This window comes from Rhagoletis zephyria, unplaced genomic scaffold (genome assembly GCF_001687245.7).
Source record: "Rhagoletis zephyria isolate East Lansing unplaced genomic scaffold, Rhagoletis_zephyria_1.1 Rzeph_scaffold_00401, whole genome shotgun sequence".
Taxonomy (NCBI): Eukaryota; Metazoa; Arthropoda; class Insecta; order Diptera; family Tephritidae; genus Rhagoletis; species Rhagoletis zephyria.
Genome location: NW_016157485.1, coordinates 231,411 through 256,593, shown reverse-complemented (window position 1 = coordinate 256,593; position 25,183 = coordinate 231,411). Strand labels below are relative to the sequence as shown.

The window sequence follows — 25,183 nt, the reverse complement described above, 5'->3', positions numbered from 1 at the left end:
TTATTCATTCTGAACGTTTGGAATAAACTTTTTTGTTTATTTATTCTTTAGAACGTTCCTGATGATATGTTGACGTATATTTCAAACGCATTCTGTTTATTCCGGCTGTGAAATGGGATTATCCGGAATGTATAAAGAAACGCAGCCTTTATCAATTTTTACGCGGACAAAAGGTCCGGGCTGTTTCCGGCAGGAAGAAGAAGACACTTACGCATCCTATACGTTCCAATTTTCGCTCTCTATTACCCATTTTATTGAGTGCGGGAATGATTTCTGGGCTGTTTTGGGCACCCGCAGGAACCCGTGTTGCGTACGGGAAAGAACCGAATGTCACTTTTGAACGGGAAGAAGTATTTTTCAAATATGCCCTCAATGATTTCGGCGGCAGACTCACCACAATCAGCTTCTGACATGTCATTCGATACGTAGGAAGTAACATCACTTATGCAGGCGGTACATTTCCACTCCCTTCCTTCTTGACCACCGATGCCATATTCTTATAATCTTTACAGTCCAGACCGGTGCACTTCTGTGGTATTTTCTTATGTGTTTTATAAAATTTGCTTTCGGATTAAAACAAACAACTGTTATTTCAAATTGACTTCTTGTACATTTCTGCCCGGGAAAAAAGTCCGGGCTGGAAGAAGAAGAGATTTAAGATACACAAGTGGATGGTATTCGCTCTCTATTACCCATTTTTTTGGCGTAAGGAACGCTTTCTGAGCTGTCGTGTGGAAGAAGCCTGTGTATGTATGTATAAATTTTAAAATTATACATTTTCATTTGTTTATTTTAAATTTATTTGACATTTGAATCATTTCGAGAGAGTGTGGTCAAAATGCTAGCAATCATCAAAAATTTCCAAACAGGTCATCGAACAGACAGCCGCTCAATACCAAAAACAATTGGTATTTTTCTTTGCAGAAATCAGCTGATTATTTTGTTACAATTCCTTCAGCAGTGAAAAATTGCAAATATGTCATCGCCGGCGCCAAAATCTCCAGAACAAACGGATAAAAGCAGGAAATATGACCGACAAATCCGTTTATGGGGAGAACATGGTCAGAGTTTGCTTGAGAGCTCCACAATTTGCTTGTTGAATGCAACGGCTCTAGGGTGTGAAGTTCTTAAAAGTCTCGTTTTGCCGGGCATAGGAGGTTTTAGTATTGTTGATGGTAACGTTGTGACAGAGGATGACTTGGGAATAAAGTATGTGAACTCAAAAGTTCTTAGCTAAAAAATAAATAATTAGAAAACAATTTTATTATTAAACAGCTTCTTCTTGGATGCTTCTTTTATCGGCCAGTCAAAAGCTAGAGCATGTATGCAATTGCTTCAAGAATTAAACACTGATGTCAACGGCGATTTCGTGGATGAAAGCGTTGATTGGATATTATCGAATAGACCTGCATTTTTTGATACGTTTGATGTAGTAGTAGCTTCAAATCTCAATGAGAAGACCTTATTAGGATTATCGGAACGTCTATGGGAAGCAAACATTCCGTTTATTTATTGCCGTTCATTGGGATTTTTCGGATCTATACGTTTACAAATAAAAGAACACTGTGTGATTGAATCACATCCTGATAATCGACAGTACGACCTTCGGTTAGAGCAACCGTTTCCTGCATTGAAGAAGCATTTCGAGGTAATTTAAGAATATTTTTGTGACTCCAATGCATGTGTATCTAAGTAAATAATTCCTCCCTGGTTTTTAGAATACAGAAGTCACTAGCAAAGTACCATGGCTGTTGGTGCTAAATAAATTCTTACAGTTATGGAAGGAGACAAATGGTCACGTTCCAAATAATTTTAAACAAAAAACCAAACTGCGGGAAATGATTCGAGCTGGTGATATGATATGTTTGCTTATGATAACCATATTTACTCAACTGTGAAATTTTAGCTATGACTGCCGATGAAGAAAACTACGAGGAAGCTATAAAAGCAGTAAATACAGCCCTAGGTGGTGGCAATGTGTCTGCTTCAATCAAAGCTATTTTTGAGGAAAATGCGTGCACAAATCTTAACAAGCAGAGCAACCCATTCTGGATTATGGTTAAAGCTTTGAAAGAATTTGTAGAAAACGATAACAACGGATTATTACCATTGCCAGGAGTGCTACCGGATATGACAGCGGATACAGAACCTTATATAACTTTACAGAACATTTATCGTCAACAGGCATTAAATGATGCAGACAATGTATACCGTAAATGCCAAAAATATTTAAAAGAGCTAGGACTGCCCGAAGATACAATTAGCGAAAAGACGGTCCGCCTATTTTGTCGGGAAGCAGCCGGCCTGGCCGTCATGCGTGGTACAAAAATTTCCGATGAGAACGCGAAAAGCAGCAACGTACTTTCAATCGGTGGGTTTAAAAACAATTTATGTTAAATTAGCATATTACTCACACAAACTATATATCTCGCCATTTTTTAGTTGATGATCTAGAGATTCAAGGCACACTTAGCGAGCTTTATGTAGCTTTGCGTGCATATGAACGCTTTGTGTCTGAATGTGGTAATGTGCCCGGAGAGTGTTATGTTGAGAACGATGTAAAAGAGCTTAAAACAGTGGCCAGTAAAATGCTTTCAGATTGGGGCGTTCACGCATCGATTAGCGATGACTTAATACATGAAATTTGTCGTTTCGGCGGCTCGGAGATACATTCAATTTCGGCTTTTGTTGGTAAATATTTACATATATTTTAAAAACAAAGCATGAAATTACATTATTTTTATTTAAATAGGCGGTTGTGTGGCCCAAGAGGTGATCAAAATTGTAACCAAACAATACAAACCTATCGACAACAGTTTCCTTTACAACGCTATTACATCTGAAACAGCAACGCTTAAGTTATAACTATGTATGTACATTATTTTGTATATTTCGTCAGATTTTTTAAGAGAAATATACATATATGAGTAATGTAAATCCTTTGAGTTATAGTAAAATGTATGTTATAAAAAATAACTTAATTTGATGAAAATGTGCCTTGAAACACACAAAACTTAAATTATTCAGGAAAGTATATAATCAGTCTAGTCTGAGTTTTTGCGATAAGCGGCTATTTAACGACCGCAATTTTGAAAACTAGGCTATTGTCCATTGGAAATGTCCACCTCTTTTGTGCGAATTTTAAGTGTGCTAATTGCAGGAAGCGGAAAATTTTGATCGTACATTAGCTTATATGCCTGCGGTCCGGCAGCATATAACCTAGCGGCATGGGCAATATCTTCTTTCGACCAATTACAGTTTTTGGAACCAGATTTCAGTGCCGCTATTTGGCCTTTGGTAAACATGGAATCTAGTTTTTTTTCCATATTTTTTACCTCATTAGACATTGATTCCAAACGCTTTTGCAGCGTCTCTATTTCCCACGCATGTCTCTTTAGCTGTGTTTTAGACTGTCGTTTTAAATCCATGAGCTGGATCCGCTGGCTCTTATTATCCTTTTTAAGAAGTGCATTTTCCCGCTTAAGTGCCTCTCTAAAAAAATGTAACTTATTTGTATATTCGGTTCTGAGGTATAGTAACTTACATTTCTGTTTCTAAAACTGCAACTTCTCGCTGGTTGTTGTCGTAATAGTAAGAACTACATGTTGGTGATGATGAAGCAGTAAAAATTACTTTTACATATTTCATTTAAGTACAAATTAAGTTTTGCGGTTTAACTTACATTTCCGTTTTTAAAATGTCAGTTTCTTGCGGGCTGTCGTCGTTATAGAAAGAGGTATGCGTAGGTGATATCGAGACATCTTCAATATTAATCTCCTTTTTCAGATATTGGCAGTTTGATTCATTTAAAACATCTGTAGTAAACCAATGAAATTTGTAATATAATAATTAAAACGTGATGATTTTTATTACTTTCGCCATTATTTTGGTCTAGTAGGTAATCCACGTTAAATTCATCTTGTAGTGGATACCTCTCAGCAGACGTTTCGCGCTCTTGAATTGATGGCACGGCCCCGCGCTCATAAATTGATGGCACGACCCCGCGCTTTAGCAATCGTCTTTTGGCAAGTCCTAAAAAGTTTATTAGCTTTAATTCAATTAGACTGCAGTAAATGATATTTACCCATATTAAATTGCATAAGATTTTGATAATCATCTTCTCTGAAATGCTCCATACATATCACACTCGTTTTCGTGTTGAAGCCATCATGACGGCAGAACTGTACCCACTTTTTTGACAAGGCTTCATCAGTGGGAAAAGTGTAAAAGCTGAAGTTGGGACCTTTACTTTTGCTGCAGTTGCCACAATTCAAAACTTGGCATCTCATTTTCTTTAAGTTTTATTTAAAAAATGGATACGCCACAACGATGGATGCACAAAACAAAAGTTGTTTACCTATCCAGTTAACATTTTTGTCCTGAAAAGAGTTGCAAACGATGCATCGATGTTTTTGAAATATCGATAATATCGATGTATGCCATCGATGTTAAGGCAGCCCCGCCAGATGTACGAATTTTTCCGTACAGTACGGATTTGCAGGGTTGAAAATGGTTGTACGGATTCAATATACGGATTTTCGGAGGGGAGCGCTTTCCTTTATGGCCGTTCGTTAAAGGGGCGGTGGGCGAAAGGTAAGTGGGCGTGGCACCACTTACCCACCTTTTTGGAGAGGTAATGAACCGCCATTGACAAAAATGCAACCCCCGACCACCTAGGTCCCCTATGGTTCCCTAGGGACCCCTTAGAAAAATTGCCAAAAATCACAAAAAAAAGAAATCATCCTTTCCCAAGGTTACATCACTGGGGCGGTAGCCCCAGTTAGGTCACACAGAAAGGAGAATTCTACGTAGTAAGGGTTATAATCCCTAAGCGCGGGCGAATGCCGCCTACGCAGAAAGGAATTCTACGCAAAAGTACTGTGGACGCAAGTAAAAATTGCGATTTTTGGCCATTTTTCTAAGGGGTCCGTAGGTAACCATAGGGGGCCTAGGAGGTCGGGTGTTGTATTTTTGTCAATGGCGGTTCATGCCCTCTCCAAAAAGGTCGGTTGGAGGTGCCACGCTCACTCCCCCTTCGCTCACCGCACCTTTAACGAATGGCCATAATGGAAAGTTTCCCCTTTCGGAGTGTCGTTTTCACACTGTAAAAATTTTCCTTCTTTACACATATCTCATCCTCACTTTTGTCCGTGTACGGATTTTATACTCTAAACGTCTGGCAGCCCTGTGTTAAGGTGACCTCAAACCCATGATCCAACCATGATTCAATCATAAAAGGTTTGCTCAAAAAACAGTTTTCTCGCTCCCTCTTGACAAAATCGGCTCCCTTACGCTAGGCGCATATTGCATCCGATAGACCGACTGATATCGGCCGAACAATTTGACCATCCGAACTGTTGCGCATACTTAACCAGATTATTTGCCGAACGTATTTGTACACACAAATCTAGTTTTCATTCCAATTTTGTAAGCAGTGAAATATTTTGATACATTTTAATTGACATACTCTAAACATGTGAATTTATATGTAATTTTTTTGTTTTGGCATCCAATAAGTTAATTTTTCGCAGTCCATTTTGATACTTTTCATCTGATATCGGACGAGAAAAACAAATAAGTTTGAATTTATCGTCACTGTCTACTCCATGTATGCATGTAAAGAGCACTCCCGAAGGACAAAGGAGTACTCCAAAATTAACCACAATTCATATAAAAAATATGGTCCAATTAACATTGCGATGTCCTAGGGCAGGACCATATACTCCATCTCTGCATTACATCAGAGTACTCCAACATACTCCAATTACATTGTATAAAAACCAAAAACAAAAATTAAAAATTACATGTTGCCTCTGACGACATTCGAACCCGAACATGCTGGGAGCTAAGAACTAACAGCGACCATCTCTACACGTTCAGCTATAGCCAGACATGCAAATGTGCTTTCAAATGCTCAACTTCAATCACATTTCGTTTTAAAACACGAGCAGTGATCGGGCAACAATAAGCTGGTGCAGAGACACGAGTTGGTCCGCTACAGCATGACAGAGGCACACTTTTGTAAGTGCTCCAATATCCCACAAATAGACTACATGGTCCAATGATTTTTGCAGGGGTTCGGTTATCGGTTTATGTGTGAGAGCGCTCATATAATCAAAAGTGTTTATTTATATCGCCCGCATATAGCCGATATCGGCCGAGCACAATTCGAATTGTCAAAATCGGTGAATCACAAGTAGCGGTTTCTGTAAGGTTGGTGTTATGCAGAAATTTTGTTTGGCAAACTGCGTGCAATTGTTGTTGTAGCAAACTCGGAGAGAGCGAGTTTGGCGACTCTCACAGCAAACTAATTTTGTTTGGTCAAACTGCAGCAAATTCGGTGTTGTCATATACAAAAATTTTAAATTTTGCGCGTTATGTACATCTGAAATTCTCATTTCATNCCATAATGAACGTGCAACCCTGTGCCAAACTCGACATAACCACCTCCGAGCAAACTAAGCAGCCGCCATTTAATTTGGCAAACAAAAGTTTGTCTGTATAACACCGACCTAACGTGCCACATTTGTTCGCTACATAGTGATGTGATAGAATGAAACGCTGACAGCGCTCCGCAAGGTTGCAAAAAAATTTATGTTCGAAAAATATTTGATATGGAAGGAACCGCTTTACACTGTCAAGGAAAAAATTGCCAAAACTCAATGCAATTTTTAGCAACTTCAATCTAGCACTTTGCTATACTTATATTAAATACAAAGTTTGATCCAAAACCTGAGATTTGCCACATATTTTTGAAATCTACCACATTTTTTTTCCAGATTATACAACACAGAATTTTTACGTCCGATCACTGTCCAACTCCAAAAATATCAGAGAGTAAGAAAAGAATCTCTCAAATTCTCTCTCGTGTTGAGAACTTTCAAGTTTCCCTGCCAAGGCTAAAATTTATCCAGCAAGACTTTGCAACTTCTCTCCAAGAGAACTGTCACTTTCGTACAAATTTCTTCAAACCAAGGTGTATTAGGTCGGTGTTATGCAGACAAACTTTTGTTTGCCAAATTAAATGGCGGCTGCTTAGTTTGCTCGGAGGTGGTTATGTCGAGTTTGGCACAGGGTTGCACGTTCATTATGGTTTTCATGGCTATTGCCAACACGAAATGAGAATTTCAGATGTACATAACGCGCAAAATTTAAAATTTTTGTATATGACAACACCGAATTTGCTGCAGTTTGACCAAACAAAATTAGTTTGCTGTGAGAGTCGTCAAACTCGCTCTCTCCGAGTTTGCTGCAACAACAATTGCACGCAGTTTGCCAAACAAAATTTCTGCATAACACCGACCTTAAACAAGGTGGTGTTGGGGCGACAGCTGATTTTTTCGCCGTGGAGGCCATTACGTCAAAATGATGTGTTTGTTGTAACTCATACCACCGACAGTATGGACATCAGCGTATAATTTGTTAGTGTAATTTTTTACTTATATACGGCCAACACCACCTTGTTAAATACGCCTTGCTTCAAACTTTTTGCTCGACGAACAAACCTATAAACAGGGCTCATAACAGAAGGTTAACGCGGATTGGGTACAAGGTCGCATCTATTGCTGACGATATGTTAAGAAACACACCTAATGTTTATGTTTATTATAAGCTGATTTCTTAAATAAAAGGAATTTTCGTTCAGTAGAAGTCCTCTAAAATATATCTATCTCTATAAAATCAAGAATAACCTAAATCAGAATAAAAGTTTAACCCACTACCCTTCCAATTGGATGAAGTACATAGATGGATTTTCGCCAACGTAATAAGAAATATCTATAGTCATATTGGTATTGTGTATGTAATGGGTAAAACATTTCCGTAATTCCTTTAACACGTACTTTATTGCAGCTCCAATTTAGCAACTACCAAACTGTAGCACCGACTAATAACACATCGCGAGAATAACCTGGCTTATTAGCTAACTTGATGCACTACGCAATCAACATGGAGGGGTCCTTCTGCATAGCTAACAGTTTGTGCCGAGCATGCCTTAAAGAGATACATTTAACCAATGATGAATGCTTGCACATCTTCGAAACACCGGAACTTGCAAGAAAATTCGCGGCTTGCATTTCATCAGAAATGTATCCAAGCGAAAAATATTCTCAATATCTATGTACATGTTGCTGCCAGAAAGTCATCGATTTTTTCAACTTTCAAGAAATGTGTTATGCATCCTTGCGTCGCTTCGAAGAACTGCAGCAGTTTCAGGAGATATGTGGCTTTGAAGATGAAATTCCTATATCAGTTGGGTATGGACAGACTAGTTACTCCATTACGGTAGATGAAGCTAATTTTATGGCGGATAATGATGCAGAAATTAAACTCGCACCAAAAAGTGTTCATATTACTGTAGAAGAAGATACCAAAATAATTAGTGATTCGAATCGAAATGTTTCTAGCAGACCAAGAACACCTGACCAATTAGCGCAAAATATTAATAAAGAACATGCGCTGGTTTCGGACGGAGATACCTTAGACTGTGATGTTTTAAATGATAGCTTCAGAAATAATTCATCATTTAATGAATATAAAAATGCTTTTCAAACTGATGTTAACACAGGAAGGAAGGAGAAGAAAAAACTAAGTCATGTAAGTTTAAACTAAATTTAGTTCCAAAAATGTGTACACATGTGTATATGTATATTCTTAAAAGCTAGTGAGTACATATGCATGAACTTTCTATCTATTTAAGGTCAAGTCAGCCGTTTCGAAAACTAGTGGCGAAACTAAGAAAAGCACTGTTTATCTATGTGATATTTGCCCCTCACGTTTCATTGTGGAACACAAACTTATTGCCCATAAACGTAAACATGAAGGCCTTATACCATATCCCTGTCCTCGTAAAGATTGCAGTAAATCATTCATGCGTTGGCAAAGCCTTTCTCAACATCTTAATCAACATGAAGGGCAGAGTATGGAATACGCTTGCGATCAAGATGGTTGTGGCAAAGTGTATAAACACAGAACAACACTGGTCTTGCATCAGCGAAAATGCCATAAATTGGAACCTGAATTGAAAACACAAGTTTGTGAGATTTGCGGTAAACTATTAAAACGACATCAAAATTAAATGATCACCGCTATACACATAAGGACCAATCTGAGCGTCCACATGCGTGTGATCAGCCCAACTGCATGCGTCGATTTTCGAATAAACAACAATTAAAAATACATCTCATGCGTCATGCTGGTATTAAAAACTATGAGTGCCCACATTGTGGTATGCGTAAAACAACGAAAAACGAATTGAATGTAAGGACATGCAATACTGTACATAAATGAAAATAATCCTCTTTTTATTTGCAGGCACACATAAACTATCATACGCTAAAGCGCACGTGGGCCTGTCTTTTTTGTACAAAGGTTTGCAACAATGCTGGCAATTTAAGAACGCATGTGCGCACTGTACATGAGCGTGCTAAAGATTATGCATGTCACTATTGTGATCTTAGCTTCGCCAAGCCCGATACACTTAAATATCATGAAATGAGACATACGGGGGAGAAGCCGAATGTATGCCACGAGTGTGGCAAGCGGTTTACACAACCAGCAGCATTGCGTAACCATATGAAAACACATCAAAAGCAGCCTAAGCGCAATAAAACGTCGAAGAAATTTGCAAGAAATGAGGTGATGGTAAACCATCCAGAACGGAAAGTCAATGGTGGTAGTTTATGTACAACAAATAAAACGTCGAAGAAATTTGCAAGAAATGAGGTGATGGTAAACCATCCAGAACGGAAAGTCAATGGTGGTAGTTTATGTACAACACTCAAAATTGAAGTAGACAATACTCAAGATTTGCTGATTGAACCCGTTGTATAAGGTCGGTGTTATGCAGAAATTTTGCATAAAAAACCACAATCAACGTGCAACTCTATGACAAACTTGGTGTAACCCCCTCAGAGCAAACTAAGCAGCCGCCATTTAATTTGCCAAACAAAAGTTTGTCTGCACAGCATCGACCTAAGATGAGTTGTCTGATGATTAAATTGTAAGAGCCGAGTTTTTCTTAATAAAATTTCATTTTATTTTCTTAAAAAATGATAAACTATATTTTATACACAAGTTTTGCTTTATACATTACATAGAATTTAACTTAAGAACAAATATTTGAAGATTAGAATTACGAGGAAATTATCATAGTGGATAGAGCAAAGTGGCATAATACAATACTTAAATTCTAAAGCTAAGGATATACCAGGGTAGCCAACTCATTTTTGAGAATTACCCGATTTCGCTCGAAATTTCGTAAAATTCACCACACATAGATATCACCTTATTAAAAAAAAATTGACTTCTGATATGTTGCTGGTCTTTCTGTTTTTCTAAATGTAATTTGTCTATGTACTCATAAATAAAACCAAACTTTTGTAAAGTTAGTTAAAAAATAAAGAATAAAAATGTACATGTAATACTTACATTCATACAGTAGTCGAAAAAATTTTAGTCGCACTAAATTTTGACAAGTTTTCACATTTACTTTTTTTTTGTTATTTTAATTTGAGTTATTTTTTTTTAATAAAAATATAGTTCATTCTCCAATAAAAACCGTATAAATCCAAGTTTCAATTTTTATGCAATATTAAAAAAAAAATCAAACTTTCGTAAAAATTTCGAGCTTTTTTTTTAATTCGATTCCCTAGAAAGATTTTGGGTATACAGTATTGTAGCACACTCAGTTCTAGTATAATAAAGTGCAAGTTTCAAGTGGCTAAACATTTTCCTTTTAGAGTTTTGTTGCGGGTTTCTTCCATATAAAAATAAATTGTTTTATTCACTATAGGAAAGTAAATGCGACAACGAAAATTCGAGAATTATATCCCCAATGAGTGCCCGGCATGTGGAGAATCCCTTCACGACACCAACCACCTCTTCACATGCCAGCTCAATCCGACTCAACTAACACCCCTCACCCTCTGGTCCGACCCCATTGAAACAGCTCGTTTCCTGGGCCTCCCGTTAGTTAAGCTCGACGAAAATGATTGAATGTTGATGTCATTATGAAATTAATGAAGCAAAAAAGAAAAAAATTAGTTATACCTAATTCCTCACAAAAAACCAGTTCATCCCCCGATGCAAACTGAAACTCCCCGCAAATCGGGGAATTCCCCACGAGTCGGCTTCCCTGGGATATATGTACATACATACCAAGGCGAATTCACATAAGGTGGTATAGGTAGTACAAAAAAAACTTACACGTATTTTGTTTTTGCTTTCTGTACACCAAGGTCAAATTTCAGCTATTCTTCGCTCAAGGCAGGAGGGGAAACACTCACTTTCTCACTCACTCATAAGCAATTTTGACAAACGTGTAACGAGGCGAATCAAATCAGCTGTATATATATATGTATGTACAACTGCAAAAATTTTGTTTGGCAAAAAATAAAAAAATAAAAAAAGTAAGTGAGTTCAGTTTACTAGATTTTAGCAAGTTGTGATAATTTTTCTTTAGTTTATTTGCTGTTTATTTATTTTTTATAAAAAACTTAGGAAACTTTAACAAAGTTTCATCAAAAAACTTTTTAATCGAAATTTTATGAAAAATGTTGGTATGCAGTTGTATAGCACATTAAAATTTAACATAAAGTGCAAGTGCTGAAAATTCGAGTGCTAACTATGTGCATACATACATACATACATATGTAAATAATTTACTTTTTGCAGTTAAATACAATATTTTATTTATGCCTTTTTTTATACTAAAATATTTATTTTACATACACAAATTAAATTTAACTCATATTACGCACTAAATTCATTCATACTTAAGATCTAATAGATATTACATACATATAGCATTTCTATAAATATTCTATATTCATGTTATGTTTATGTCCTTAAAGAACGTCAATATGCATTAAATAATGTTTAACTCTGGCATTCTTTTAAATAGATAATCCTCGAAAGGTGTGTATACATAGATTTGAAATGTTGCCACGCATTTAGTAAACGAGTTATTTACAGCTTTTACATTCCGATGTGGCCTATGCACGCCTCAATAGCGCACATCAACGCTTCTAAATATTTAGGCTAAATATCACCAACGATTAAATCGTTAAATCTTAACAAGCTTACTTACTAAATCAATTACAATAGAATAATTACAGAGTATAATTAATTTATTTTTACTTTTTTATTTAATTTCTAAATAAGAATATTCGTACATGCGTGCGTGCATGTGGCAAAATTTAATACAACATTACTTCATATTTAGATACATATACTATATATATTTATGTACATATATATAAGTATCTAACAGAAAACCCGCACACATACTACGTGCGTATATATATAAATAAATAGCACACAAAAGCGCTTGTTGCTTTTTTAAGAGTCGCACTGCTATAACAGTTTGTGGATAATACAAAAATTAATTTAATTATTTTTTTTTAAACAAATTTACATAAGCTCGTTGAATTTCATAAACGGCACATTTTGCACCGCATTTGTATACACCAAAATTGTTGTTGCTGTCGTTTTTTTGTGTTTGGTTTGCTACAGGTGCTGCTAACCATCACTTTCACTAACTTATTTAAATAACATTTAATTAACTTGCTATTAACTCCACCGAAATAACTGTACACTGTATGTACATACTATATTCCTATGATGTATGTACATACATATATGTATACTATATAATTTAATAACATTTTAAAATCGCTATACACCTTCCTCTGCCACGCTATGTCTCTCATCCTCCAAATTTCATACATAATCTGAGGGAACTGTCGCCACCACAGTGCTGGTGCTTGTCTCATTTATGGCTGCCAAACGTGGTATGCGTCGCTGTGAAGCCTCATTCGGTCCGCCACCAACACTGCCGAGTCCCATGCCCATAGTACCGCCAACGCCTATGCCTAAGACACCGCTGCTTCCGCCAACACCGCCACCGCCACCGCCACCACTGCCATCCCAATTGGGCAGCGGCTGCGACATAACCGTCAAACCGACAATTTCATAGGCACGCTCATTGCCGCCGCCTGGCATGCCGGTCACCGAGAGGTCGGAATAATAGGCGCTACTGGGCGCCGATGACACCACCATGGGAATGTCCTGTTCATGTTGTTGAAAATTGTATTTCTGAAAAAAAAAGAAAGAGAATTAGAATTTTTTAAATGCTAGTTTATTATATTTGGTAGCTGTTATTTTCTCAAGTGTTCAATGAGTGTGGAGTTTTCGCGATTGATCTATTGCTTTTGCAAAAAAACTGATTGCTAGCTAGTGAAAAAGTTAAAAACAGGCGAATCAGTCTAGAGTCTAGACAGATAAATTAGATTGTGGATGTGCACTTCGAGCGTGGGTGCCCTCAGAGCTCATAACAAAACTTCGTCCAGCTCTAGTGCTCTAATGAAACCAAGCACTTTCGAGGGCGGCAGTGAGTGAATCTGCTTAACCTCTGCCCACAACACTCCCAGGCGTGTTAGGGTAAGCACTTAGTGTAGCCTCGATTACAAACGTGTCTGTACGCTTTGCTCTTCACTATGCGCGCTTCTATTGAAACAAACAGGTTTGTAAACGACGCTTGGCTCGATGCTCTTCGCTCGGCGCTCCACTATGCTTCTAGCCTTAGTCTTTTTTCCGCAACCGCATCGTATTCTAAAAATAGATGCCGTGGGATTTTTTGCTCCCATGGCGCAATAATGACAGCAATCGCCTACACTAATCCCCTGGGTGTTGATATGGGCCTGTAGGCTTCAATTAACTACACTGGACCACAAACTTCAACTTTTTCTCTTTACCAGAAACGCCGTTATGAAATTCTTATGTAAAATCACCCCCTGATTCCGAAAATCAAGGTTATTTTTAATTCTATGGTACCGTTTTTGAGATATTTGCAATTTACCGTTTTTCAAAAAAAAAAAAAATTGGGTCCACTTTATCATATATATCTCAAGAACGAATTAAGCAATTCCAAAACGGTTTGAAGCTTTTAAAAGGTAATAAAATTTTCTATAAACTGTGCATACAACACTTTTTGCTAGGCCCTGTAGATTCAAAGATAACGAACAATCATTACCGATTTTTTCAATTTTTTTTGTAAAAATATAAAAAAAATTGTACTTTGCGGGGAAGGATCTCGAAAACCTTTTATTTTTTTGCAGATTTTTTTTTTCTCCCTAAGCTCTGTTGTATTACAAAAAAAATAAGCTATCATCGAAGAAAATCGATGCAAAACTACGTAAGTTATAAGCGATCAAATAAAAATACCCAGGTTGCGCAACTTCAATGTATGTACCTATACATACATACATATATTAAAGGTATAAAGTGCAAGTGAGATATTATCCGGATAAACGAATAACACCATAACAATGATAACACTTTTTCTTTAAATAAATCAAATAGTACTTTTAATACTCGAATTGTATTATAGTAGGTAGAGTGGTTGCATCGAAAGGAAGAGTGGTTGGGTTCGAAACCTGCTGTAGGCATGTAGTTATAAACATGTATTTCCGTCAGTTATGGGTAAGTATGCAGGTAGATTTTCAAAATTATAAGACACAGAAAATTTCTAAAGCCTACATCTAAAACAGGTAGTATTTTCTTTTCCCGGCTTGTTATAAAAAGGAACCTTTCTGTCTAGGTAAGATTTGATTTTTTCAATTTTATTCTTGTTCCGAGTATAAATATGAGTTAATGCGCTTTGAAACTTCATAACATCTTCAAGGCTCGCCGGAGATAGTTCAGTTCATAAGTCTAATTTCAAAACCGTGATTTATTAAAAAAAATAAAATGAGTAAAAGGACGCGAGAATTTGAGTGTAATAAGGATCCAGATATGTTCTGTTTCATGTGTGGCCAATATACTATCATAAGGCGACGACGAGTGTTCTCAGATCATATCAAAACTTTATACTCCAAGTATTTTGGAATTGAGCCTAAAAATGCTGAAAAACCATGGACACCGAACACTTTGTGTACATCGTGTCGAGTAGAATTGATTCAGTGGGAATCAGGACAACAAACAAAATTTGATACACCAATGATATGGAGAGAACCTACTTGCCATTCAATAGAGTGTTATATTTGTCAAACAAAAGTACTTGGCGTTGGAAGATCAAGAGGAGTAACCTATGCTAGCGTACCTACAGTGACATTACCAGTACTACATTCAACGGCAGTTGCGGATCCAGTTCCATTGTCAACAGTAACATCTGAGTGCGGGGGATCAAGTTGTACTGAATTTCGCATGGAAAACGAAAGAAACGTTCTGTCACAAGCACAACTTAATGATTGGATAAGAGATTTGGAACTATCCAAGGAAAAGGCCGAGATCCACACTTCTCGTATGCAACAATTTAAATTTGTGTCATCCGATGTTAAGGTGACATATAGTAGAACTCGTCACGAACCATTTTCCAAACACTATACCAAGAAAGACAGTATATGCTACTGCAACGACATCCCTGGTTTATTCAAAGAGTTTGGTCAAACATATGATTCAAAAGAGTGGCGATTGTTCATAGACGGCAATAAACTGAGTTTGAAGGCTGTATTATTGCATATTGGTAACAAAAAGCCTTCTATCCCGATTGCACATGCAGTAAATACAAAGGAAACCTACGAGGAAATGCAAAAAATACTCAAATTTATCAAATATGAAGAGCATGATTGGAAAATATGTTCTGATCTCAAAGTCGTTGCAATGCTATGCGGTCTACAAAGTGGCTACACCAAGCACTGCTGCTTCCTCTGCAAGTGGGATAGCCGAGCTCGTAAGGACCACTACGTCAGAAAGGATTGGCCGGAAAGAGTCGAGTTTACCGTTGGTGTGGATAACATCAAATACACCCCTCTTGTCAAGAAAGAGAAAATCATACTTCCACCCTTACACATCAAGCTCGGTCTCATTAAAAACTTTGTTAAGGCTTTGGACAAAGAAGGCGAAGCATTCGACTATTTGAAAACAGTTTTTCCAGATATTTCTCAAGCCAAGATAAAGGAAGGTATTTTTGTTGGACCACAAATAAGAAAGTTGATCAACAATAATCAATTCAAAGGACTACTCTCATCAGTTGAGGCAGCAGCGTGGGAATCCTTTGAAAAGGTCGTTGCTTCTTTTCTCGGTAGACACAAAAGCCCTAACTACGAGCAGATAGTGAACGACCTAATCAATAATTATGCGAAAATGGGCGTAAATATGTCTTTAAAAATTCACTTTCTCCACTCACATTTGAGCTTTTTTCCGGCAAATCTTGGCGACGAAAGTGATGAACATGGCGAAAGGTTTCATCAGCAAATGAAATTAATTGAGAATCGATATCAAGGATTCTGGGACGTCGCAATGATGGGTGATTACTGCTGGTTTCTCATAAGAGAAACCGATCCTAAACTGAATAAGCGTCAAAGTAGAACACATAATTATTTCGACAACATAGTAAAATCAAATTAAGATAAAGATTGTTAGAATATAGTATAAACATAAATAAATTTAAAAAAAAAGTTAAAAATATGGGTAATTTCATTCATAAATTGAACTTTTAACTCAATAGAAACAGAGCATAGCTAGATATTTCACTCTTCTTTATACCATACATACGTTTTGAGGTATACGTTGAAATTGCGCAACCTGGGTATTTTTATTTGATCGCTTATAACTTACGTAGTTTTGCATCGATTTTCTTCGATGATAGCTTATTTTTTTTGTAATACAACAGAGCTTAGGGAGAAAAAAAAAATCTGCAAAAAAATAAAAGGTTTTCGAGATCCTTCCCCGCAAAGTACAATTTTTTTTATATTTTTACAAAAAAAATTGAAAAAATCGGTAATGATTGTTCGTTATCTTTGAATCTACAGGGCCTAGCAAAAAGTGTTGTATGCACAGTTTATAGAAAATTTTATTACCTTTTAAAAGCTTCAAACCGTTTTGGAATTGCTTAATTCGTTCTTGAGATATATATGATAAAGTGGACCCAATTTTTTTTTTTTTTGCAAAAACGGTAAATTGCAAATATCTCAAAAACGGTACCATAAAATTAAAAATAACCTTGATTTTCGGAATCAGGGGGTGATTTTACATACGAATTTCATAACGGCGTCTCTGGTAAATTTTGGCCGTCGACCAGTGCTATTAGCAGTACTAAGGTTTGTCTTTTGGAAGGTGGTTTGTTCCCTACAACTCTTGGGATTGTAGTCTCTTAGAAGTTTTTTCGCCTACTTTAGTCAAGGCGTGTTCTCCCAATGTACTCACTGTTCACTTTTGGTAAATGATCACAAATTATTTCAGTCGAAATGCTTCCTCCTCGGCAAAACTAAATCAGCGCGTCCATTGAGGAGACATCTAAGTCTGCTGGAAGAAGATACTATAATCCCGCACACAACCAACTGAGTCGAGACGACTACCTGTCAGGTTTGAACAACCTACACAGCGGTACAGTACTCACCGTCGTGCTAGGAAGTTGCTCTCTTTTGTATAGGCGCTGTAACCGCCTAAACGATTTTAGCCGATCAAATTGAGATTTGGGGTGAAACAGGAGTCCTCGCACCACAACCACTCTAGGCATTAACCCCCCATATCCTAGTTGCTTGTCGGAACTAACACAAAAAGACTCTGACTATATACCGTTCATTGTACAGTAAGTAAGCTGTAAAGTTCTTCGATCTTATGAGGTGAGACTGTAATGATGACTTATAAATTTATAGGTTATGTTTCCGCTTTCTTATCTCTTCCCTTTAGAAAAAAAAAAGTACTTAGTTCCAGTTTTCCGAAATACTTTCAAATATGTCTACATAAACTTGCAAGGTAATAGATATTCGTGTGGCAATCCTTTACTACTATTCCCCACTGCTTAAACAATTTCGTTCGTTCGTGACAATAATCACCAAAACATATAACCCCTCTGAGTTCTAAAGATTTCCCTTAACTCACCTCACCACACTGACTGTAGGCCGTATTTTGATAAGACGGATTTCCTGAACGTACCGATTCGCGGTCTAATTCAGCATACAGTGCCTCATTAACCGGACTATATGCGTCATCCATGTGTGTGTAATGGTTTTCGGCGGGTGATGAGGATGGTGGACCGATTTGATCGGGACTGGCTGAAGAGCGTCGACTCCACGACCAAACACCAGAGTTACTATTCGGACGCCTTCGTATGCTATCGGCGGGATGCTTAATGGAGAGTGTAGAACGGCCATTGGAGCCACCATTACGATTGTTACGGCACCACCAGGGTTGTGTGCGACCAGCTGGAAAGAGAGAAAAGGAATTTATTTTTTTTTAGAAAAGCAGAATATTTTATAGAAACAAAAAAGTTGTGAGTGCGAAATACAATTAAACATAGATGGAAGAAAATTCAGCGTGGCGCTGTTATTCTCGCTATCGATTTTCCAGTTAAGTTCACTGTATAATTTTCAGCTGGACATATTTAGAAGCTGCTGTACAGATGTCAATATTGAAGTACGATTCCTAAAAGTGAAAATTTATTAACGTAGGAGCTCAATAGGTACGTGACTGGTTCGGAAACCAGTGTACTATCCAATGTTAAAGATTTGATTAAAAGCAAATTGATATAGCAAGCTGTCTTCTCCATCCAAATGGAGGCTTCATTTGCCTAACGAAGTATGTATCTATTTACTCGGATAGCCAAGCGGATTAGACACTTGGGCGCTCGCTCACAGTGCGCTGAAATCTAGTTGGAGAATGCCTGAACCCTCTTGCGGTTGTGTCTGATATTGCGTGGAACAATGTGGCATGTGAGACGATCAAGCAAGGACCGCTCGACTCGATCCAACAGGGAAAAGAGAGACAGATGGGCTCGAATGCTGGGCGAAAGCCTAGACATGTAACTGATAAGACAATGTTCGATTGGACTTCACTTGGAGTACGAAGAGGTGTAATCATCGCAATAATTCCTCTTAAATTGTCTACCTGGGATCACACTTTCTAACCAGCACAGAACCAGCTCGCTCTCTGGAACCAATAACTGCAAGTATCTATTTTTTACGCCTTCATTCATCCGGAGTTTATAGGGAACAAATCAGAAAATTCAAAACGAAAAAAATTCTTCAGAATTGATCAGATATTAGCCCGGTTTTGAAGGAAAAAGAAATGCGAAATCGGGGTGTATTTTAAATTGTAAAATCTTTTACTCAATCCTTTTTAAAGAAGAAAATTTAAATGAAAGTTTATATTACTGTTCAATCAAAAGTGCGCTGAGTACAAAGTGCGCTGCCGCCAATACACGCGTTTCGATACAAAGAACATCCATTACGCAATGGTCTGAACTGCATAATATGTGCATAATATGCACATATATTTTCGATTTCCAGTGATAAGCACTCTGCGAAAATAACTTGAAACAAGTAATTTTTAAGTAAACAAGAAGTTTTTAGCAAAAAAAAAACCGACCTCAATTCTCATACAAAAATATATATATATATTTCATGATCCGATGATCTGATCCAAACCAGATTAGTATGGGACCACCTCTGAGACACTACCTTTCCGATGCAAACAGAATTATCGAAATCGGTTGACGTGGTCCAAAGTTATGCGGTAAACTACATACAAAAAACAAAAAAAAATATTCCGACGAATTGATAACCTCCTCCTTTTTTGGAAATCTACTATAAAATACTATTCTTATCAGGGATATAGCGTAGACCTAATCGGTTTCATGAGCCGTTATTTTAATTCGCTACATTAACAAATTACTTGTTGGATAAGAAGCTAATCGTAATTAGTTTATTACTTCCATAAACCATCTGCACGTAGCGGATTAAGTATAGAATAATCAGCTAGTTGATCGTGCTTTCATTGAAGCAATTCGATAAGTTAAAACAATATACATAGTGATTGGGAATTTAGTTTTTTTTTTTGTATGCATATAAAAAGCCTTCCTTTTTCATTTAAAAAATAGTTAAAATTTATTTCGCCAACATGAAGGTCTCTTTCTTGTTTGCTCTTTTCCTGGCGTGTGCCAACGCATCGGCTCTTACTGACAAATTCAAGAATCTAATTCCCAGCTTTGCCACCGGCTATATCATTAACGGCGAAGATGCTGAGCCACAATCTGCCCCTTACATTGTATCGTTGAGTTCCAGTGCTAGCAGTCATTCTCACAAGTGTGGTGGCACAATTATTGCCAAGGACTGGATTTTAACCGCCGGTCACTGCATTGCTACTGCCGTTGGAATGGGAGTTATTGCTGGTCTTCAAAAACGCTCTCAAGTTGATGAGAATACACAATCACGTGTAGTTGACTTTGGTAGAGTTCACGAAAGTTACAGCGGTAGTGTGGGACCTTACGATATTGCCATTTTGCACATCTCCGAGCCCTTTGAATTCAACGAACGAGTACAACCAGCAAGCTTGCCACACCGAGAAGAGATCCACAGCGGAGAGACTCATCTTTATGGTTGGGGACAAACAAAGTGGTACATATTTACTGCAGCCCAGACATTGCAAACAGTTCAAACTGAGGTCGTCGAGTGGAACGAGTGCAAGGAAACTCTGCCTGAAGGTGCTCCTCTCCACGAAACCAATGTCTGCTCAGATTCCTTGCAGAAGGGCATATCTGCATGCAACGGTGACTCTGGTGGTCCTTTGGTGAAGGAAATCAATGGCGGACCATCTGAACTTATCGGTATTGTATCCTGGGGATACATTCCATGTGGTGTTTCCAATTTACCATCGGTCTATACACGTGTCTCTGCTTTCATCGCCTGGATTACTAATATCCAGAGTGCTTACTATATATTACACTAAATGCAATAATTTAATAAATTTTGAAAACACAAAAATTTTTCGATTGGTGCGTTTGCAAAGAGATTCACAAATTTTTTCGATTCGTATGGTGAAATTAATTTCTTTAATGAACTACATGATTTATCAGATTCTTCTTCTTCTTGATTGGCACTGTAACCGCCTAAGTGATTTTGGCCTAGTCTAAAACAGCACGTCAGTCGTTTCGCCTCTGCGCCAATTGGAAATGTCAAGTGAAATCAAATCCTTATCCATATGGACTTTGCATCTACTTGCTACTAGCAGGGAGATCCGCTTTGCATACTTTCAGAGCTGGAGTGTTTATGTCCATCCGTACGGCATGGCCGAGCCAGTGGAGCCGTTGTATTTTAATTAGCTTAAAAAGCTCAAACAGCTCATAGCTTCAACGTCGCCAATGCGCAAAAGCCCTTAAATCTTCCGCTGCAACTTTTTCCTGAACACTTCAAGGCCCAGTAGGTTCGTTGAAGGTGTGTTTCAGCTTTCCCCAGACGCGGGGACTTCTGCACTCAAAGCTTTAATAATTCGATCTACATAACTATATCAAATTTTCCCATGAATTAATAAAAAGGATGTGTCTGGCTAAGATAGTTCAAAGGAATTTGTAAGACAATTGAAAGACATTGGGCAAGATAATTTGAAAGTCTTTCAAAGAAAGCTCCTTTGCCAACTTTGATGGTGAAAAGCTCTTTAGCTCTTTTGACAGAAAGCATTTGGATTTTATTTGCTCGCGCTGCTCCAGCAGTCGCAGTGGCCGAATAAGCAAAGCACCGGCGTGTCCTTTAAGATATCTGAGTTCGAGTCCTCGGCAGCGGAATTATTTTTCATTTTCTTAATTAAATTTCCTTTTAACTTTTAGATTTTATTGTTTTAAACAGAAACATATGCAGGGTGTCCTAGACCACCCGTCCACCCCTCTCAATACTAATCGCAAACGTCAAGCTGTGAGGCTGCATTTTATTGTGCTCTGATTTTGGCTTTCTACTTGCTAAGTTATTGTGCTAAAACAAAAAAAAAAAATAAAAAATAATTAAATTTCACTAGCATACATTCTAATCTTGCCGAGTCATTTGCTGCTATCATTGTTGTTGTATCCTTTGAGGTTAACTGAATTCATTTTGTTTTTGCACATTTGTTCTACTCTTTTTGTTTACTTCTTCTAGTTGCGTTTATTAAGTGTCATAATTACAGTGATACTCAAACTGTTCGCTATATTTATTTAAAGCTAATTAAATACATCAGCTCCTTAATTGTTATAATTTATTTTGTTTGTATTTTATTACCGAGTGTTATTACATAAACCTTTCAATATGAAGTGCGATCTTGATACTTGCCAAATTAAAAGCGATTCTGAACGCTACTTATCGTGCTGGCTGTGTGATGGTATTTACCATCTGAAATGTGCTGGTTTGACGGGAAGAATTCTGGACGCTATTAATGATGGCAAGGGCCTTCGCTGGTCTTGCGTAAAGTGCAGGTCAACCGAAGTTGATCTTTTCAAGCTATTTAGGCAAACCGGAAATGGTTTTACAGAAATAGGAAGAGAATTGTCGGTACTGACAGAAAAATTTAAGCATTATGAAAATTCGTTTAAAGCATTCAAATGCTTAGATATCTTGCAATCTGTTAAGGATATCCGTGTGCCTAAACGTAAGCGTCTTCATAATCCATCTAAGGAAATTATTGCCGTCGCACGTCAGAATAATCTGCCGACTGACTCAATTAATCCATCTTCTCCGTGTCCTCCAGCATCAGAATCCTCAGCCTCAAAAGAGCGTGTAACGAAATCTGCTTCGGATAATAACGAGCCTGAAGTATCTTCCCCTTCCCCCACTGAAGTGGTGGCATCATCTTCAAAGCCTCCACCGCCTTCCCTATCCTCAACTACTAACGCAGTAACTCAACCCCTTCCGCCGGTACTCCAGTCTGATACAAGGAAATTAGTTGTGGTTCCGCCAAAGAAGTCAATTTTTGTTTCTAGATTTTCGAGAGACACTACCGAAGACGATACAAAGGTTTATATCTCATCAAAAATTACAACTATCGACTTAAGCATCCGAAAATTTAATTTTAAATACGAGAGAAATATTGCTTCATTTAAAATTGACGTAAATTTAGATAGTTTTAAAGCGCTGTTTAGTAGTTCTTTTTGGCCCCCCGGAGCTTTCGTTCGTGAATTCGAATATAGGCCCAAAAAAGTAAATAAATTAGCTAATATTCCCCGTCATAACACTGAATCAAAAACCAGTTATTAAATCTGCTTTAAGTATTTATTACCAAAATGTAAGAGGCTTAAATACTAAATTAACGAACTTATACCTTAAAGGCCTTGAATGTAATAATAATATTCTTTCTTTTACTGAAACTTGGCTGAAACCTCACGTTTTCAATTCAGAGATTCTTCCAAATAATTATCATATCTATAGACAAGATAGGGAGGACAGAACCGGCGGTATCGTACTCTTCGCTGTAGACTCTTCAATACCATCTGAAGAAGTTAGTCTTTCGCACATTGATTCAGTAGAATTCAAATGCATTCGTGTACAGGCTGGAAAAGGGTCTATTTACTTTACACATTGGTGTATTCACGACTCATATCTTTACTGAAATCAGTTAATTTACTGACTAAACGCACTGATTCAATGTTTGTGTTGGGTGATTTTATTTTACCAAGCATATCATGGAAAATCATTGATAATGATATCGTACCTTTTGCGTCTAGTGCGTGCAACAACTTATTTTTAGAGGAGATGGCTAAACTCTGCCTAGCTCAGGTTAATGTACTTCACAATAAGTTTGGTAAAGTATTAGATCTTGTTTATGTTGATGATGCATCTAAGTCCGTTGTAAATAAGCGTGATCCACTAGTTTTGCTCGAAGATGTCTACCACCCTGCTATGGAGGTATCTTACGAAGTTATAGTAAGTGATGGTCAAAATTGCAGTACCCAAGCATACGAACCAAATATTCGCTTTGATTTTTCGAAAGCCAACATTAAAATGCTTAACAAAGAACTGTCTAAATTGTCGTGGCCTGCGCATAAAGAAAATATTGAACAAAGTGTTGCACTTTTTAACTTTACTTTATATAAATTATTTGAAAAGCATGTGCCTAAACGCATGTATGTTCCTGAAGAAAAAACACAGTTATGGTTCACTAAAGAACTGAGAAATTTGAAAAACAGAAAGTCGCGTTATTTTAGATTACACAAAAAAACCGGTTTACACTCATACCATGTAAAATAAAAAGTGTTATAAAGCTTACTTGTGTAAAATCAAATGGCAAATAATATATAACCACAAATCATTTTTGACTTCGTAAACTCCAAGCGAAATGTTCGTGGGTTTCCTTCCGCAATGAAGTATCAAAATACCGTCTCTACTGATAATCAAACAATTTCTAACATGTTCGCTCAGCTTTTTAAATCCAATTATTCCATTAACTCACATGCTAACATTGACTATCCTTTTAAACATAAGTCTAATGAACTCAATAAATATCCCAGTAATATCTCCCGATGATGTAGTAGTTTATCTGAAATCCTTAAAGTAGCACATCAGTTGTGGTCCTCACCAGATCCCTACTTGTATTCTTATAAATTGTGCTGATTATCTCTATGAGCCATTAACAGTGTTATTTAATTTGTCTCTTAAGTTCTGAACACATTGAAAACGACGAGCTACCGACCACAGCTTCCAATTTGTCATCTTTATTATCTAAGCGCTTTGTCGATGGCGACATGATTTCTTTGAACGCGGCAGCGACATCATGAATTTGTATGAGTTTGACATAAAAGAAGAGGAAGAACCTTATCTGTCGCCATTAAAATAGAAATAGATCTAATCTGGCCACAACCACAATCGTCGCGTAGCCCGGTCGTCGCCAAAATAATTATCTACATAAGAGTACGTGTTAAAATAATTTGACAGCTGTGGTCCGTAGCTCGTCGTTTTCATTGTGTTCGGGCTATTAAAGAGGGCATATTTCCAACTATATGGAAGGAATCGTTTATAACGCCGTTACATAAAAGCGGTAGCAGATCTTCAGTGGAGAACTACCGGGGAATAGCTAAGCCTTCTGCAATTCCTAAATTTTTTGAAGCAATTATAAGAAATCAGTTGACGCATTCTACCTCTTTTAGCATTTCATATAGTCAATATGGATTTTGCAAGGGCAAATCAACTTCTACAAATTTACTTGAATTAACATCCTATATCTCAAATATATTTAGTGAAAGCAAAACTGTTGATGTTATATATACTGACTTCAGTAAAGCATTTGACAAAGTGTGCCACTCGTTGCTCATCTATAAACTTGATCTTCTTGTTCTTCCACCTAATTTTCTACATTGGATCTCTTCATACCTCTATGATAGATCACAAAGGGTAATGTTTAAAAATACTATCTCTGACGTCATTGATGTTACTTCAGGAGTCCCTCA

The 25,183-nt window shown here is 37.2% G+C and overlaps 6 protein-coding genes across 7 annotated transcripts in view; 4 read left to right on the top strand and 2 right to left on the bottom strand.

Moving 5' to 3' along the window:
- The first annotated feature begins 730 nt into the window (after positions 1 to 730).
- On the top strand, positions 731 to 2,952 carry APP-BP1 (Nedd8-activating enzyme E1 regulatory subunit APP-BP1). Its single transcript, XM_017611400.1, has 7 exons — positions 731 to 750; positions 925 to 1,209; positions 1,276 to 1,648; positions 1,719 to 1,851; positions 1,907 to 2,371; positions 2,443 to 2,691; positions 2,753 to 2,952. Exons 2-7 carry the CDS (start codon positions 977 to 979, stop codon positions 2,863 to 2,865), a joined length of 1,566 nt encoding a protein of 521 aa, XP_017466889.1. The 5' UTR covers positions 731 to 750; positions 925 to 976; the 3' UTR covers positions 2,866 to 2,952.
- On the bottom strand, positions 2,879 to 4,402 carry LOC108359506 (THAP domain-containing protein 6-like). The gene is made up of 5 exons (XM_017611404.1): positions 4,085 to 4,402; positions 3,874 to 4,032; positions 3,683 to 3,815; positions 3,545 to 3,598; positions 2,879 to 3,492 (listed from the first exon to the last, which is right to left on the bottom strand). The coding sequence occupies exons 1-5, from the start codon at positions 4,287 to 4,289 to the stop codon at positions 3,102 to 3,104; spliced, it is 942 nt and encodes a 313-aa protein (XP_017466893.1). The 5' UTR covers positions 4,290 to 4,402; the 3' UTR covers positions 2,879 to 3,101.
- Positions 4,403 to 7,537: 3,135 nt separating this feature from the next.
- On the top strand, positions 7,538 to 10,432 carry LOC108359501 (zinc finger protein 569). The gene is given in 6 exon segments (XM_017611399.1): positions 7,538 to 7,790; positions 7,852 to 8,595; positions 8,699 to 9,053; positions 9,056 to 9,258; positions 9,313 to 9,642; positions 9,730 to 10,432. Coding segments are annotated over 5 exon segments (1,656 nt in total). The 5' UTR covers positions 7,538 to 7,790; positions 7,852 to 7,929; the 3' UTR covers positions 9,832 to 10,432.
- Positions 10,433 to 11,544: 1,112 nt separating this feature from the next.
- Positions 11,545 to 25,183, bottom strand: part of LOC108359503 (uncharacterized) — a 175,599-nt gene continuing 161,960 nt past the window's right edge. Inside the window, exons 4-5 of one of the 2 annotated variants that reach the window (XM_017611401.1) lie at positions 17,884 to 18,206; positions 11,545 to 13,095 (exon numbers count right to left, since the gene is read on the bottom strand). In XM_017611401.1, coding sequence (XP_017466890.1) covers positions 12,721 to 13,095; positions 17,884 to 18,206 — 698 coding nt within the window. In that variant the 3' untranslated portion in view covers positions 11,545 to 12,720. The remainder of the gene's footprint in view (positions 13,096 to 17,883; positions 18,207 to 25,183) is intronic. The other variant, XM_017611402.1, reaches the window with a different exon arrangement.
- Positions 14,218 to 16,382, top strand: LOC108359505 (uncharacterized). Its single transcript, XM_017611403.1, has 2 exons — positions 14,218 to 16,009; positions 16,060 to 16,382. Coding segments are annotated over exons 1-2 (1,263 nt in total). The 5' UTR covers positions 14,218 to 14,748; the 3' UTR covers positions 16,062 to 16,382.
- Positions 19,900 to 20,750, top strand: LOC108359507 (lectizyme-like). The gene has a single exon (XM_017611405.1). It carries the CDS (start codon positions 19,900 to 19,902, stop codon positions 20,725 to 20,727), a length of 828 nt encoding a protein of 275 aa, XP_017466894.1. The 3' UTR covers positions 20,728 to 20,750.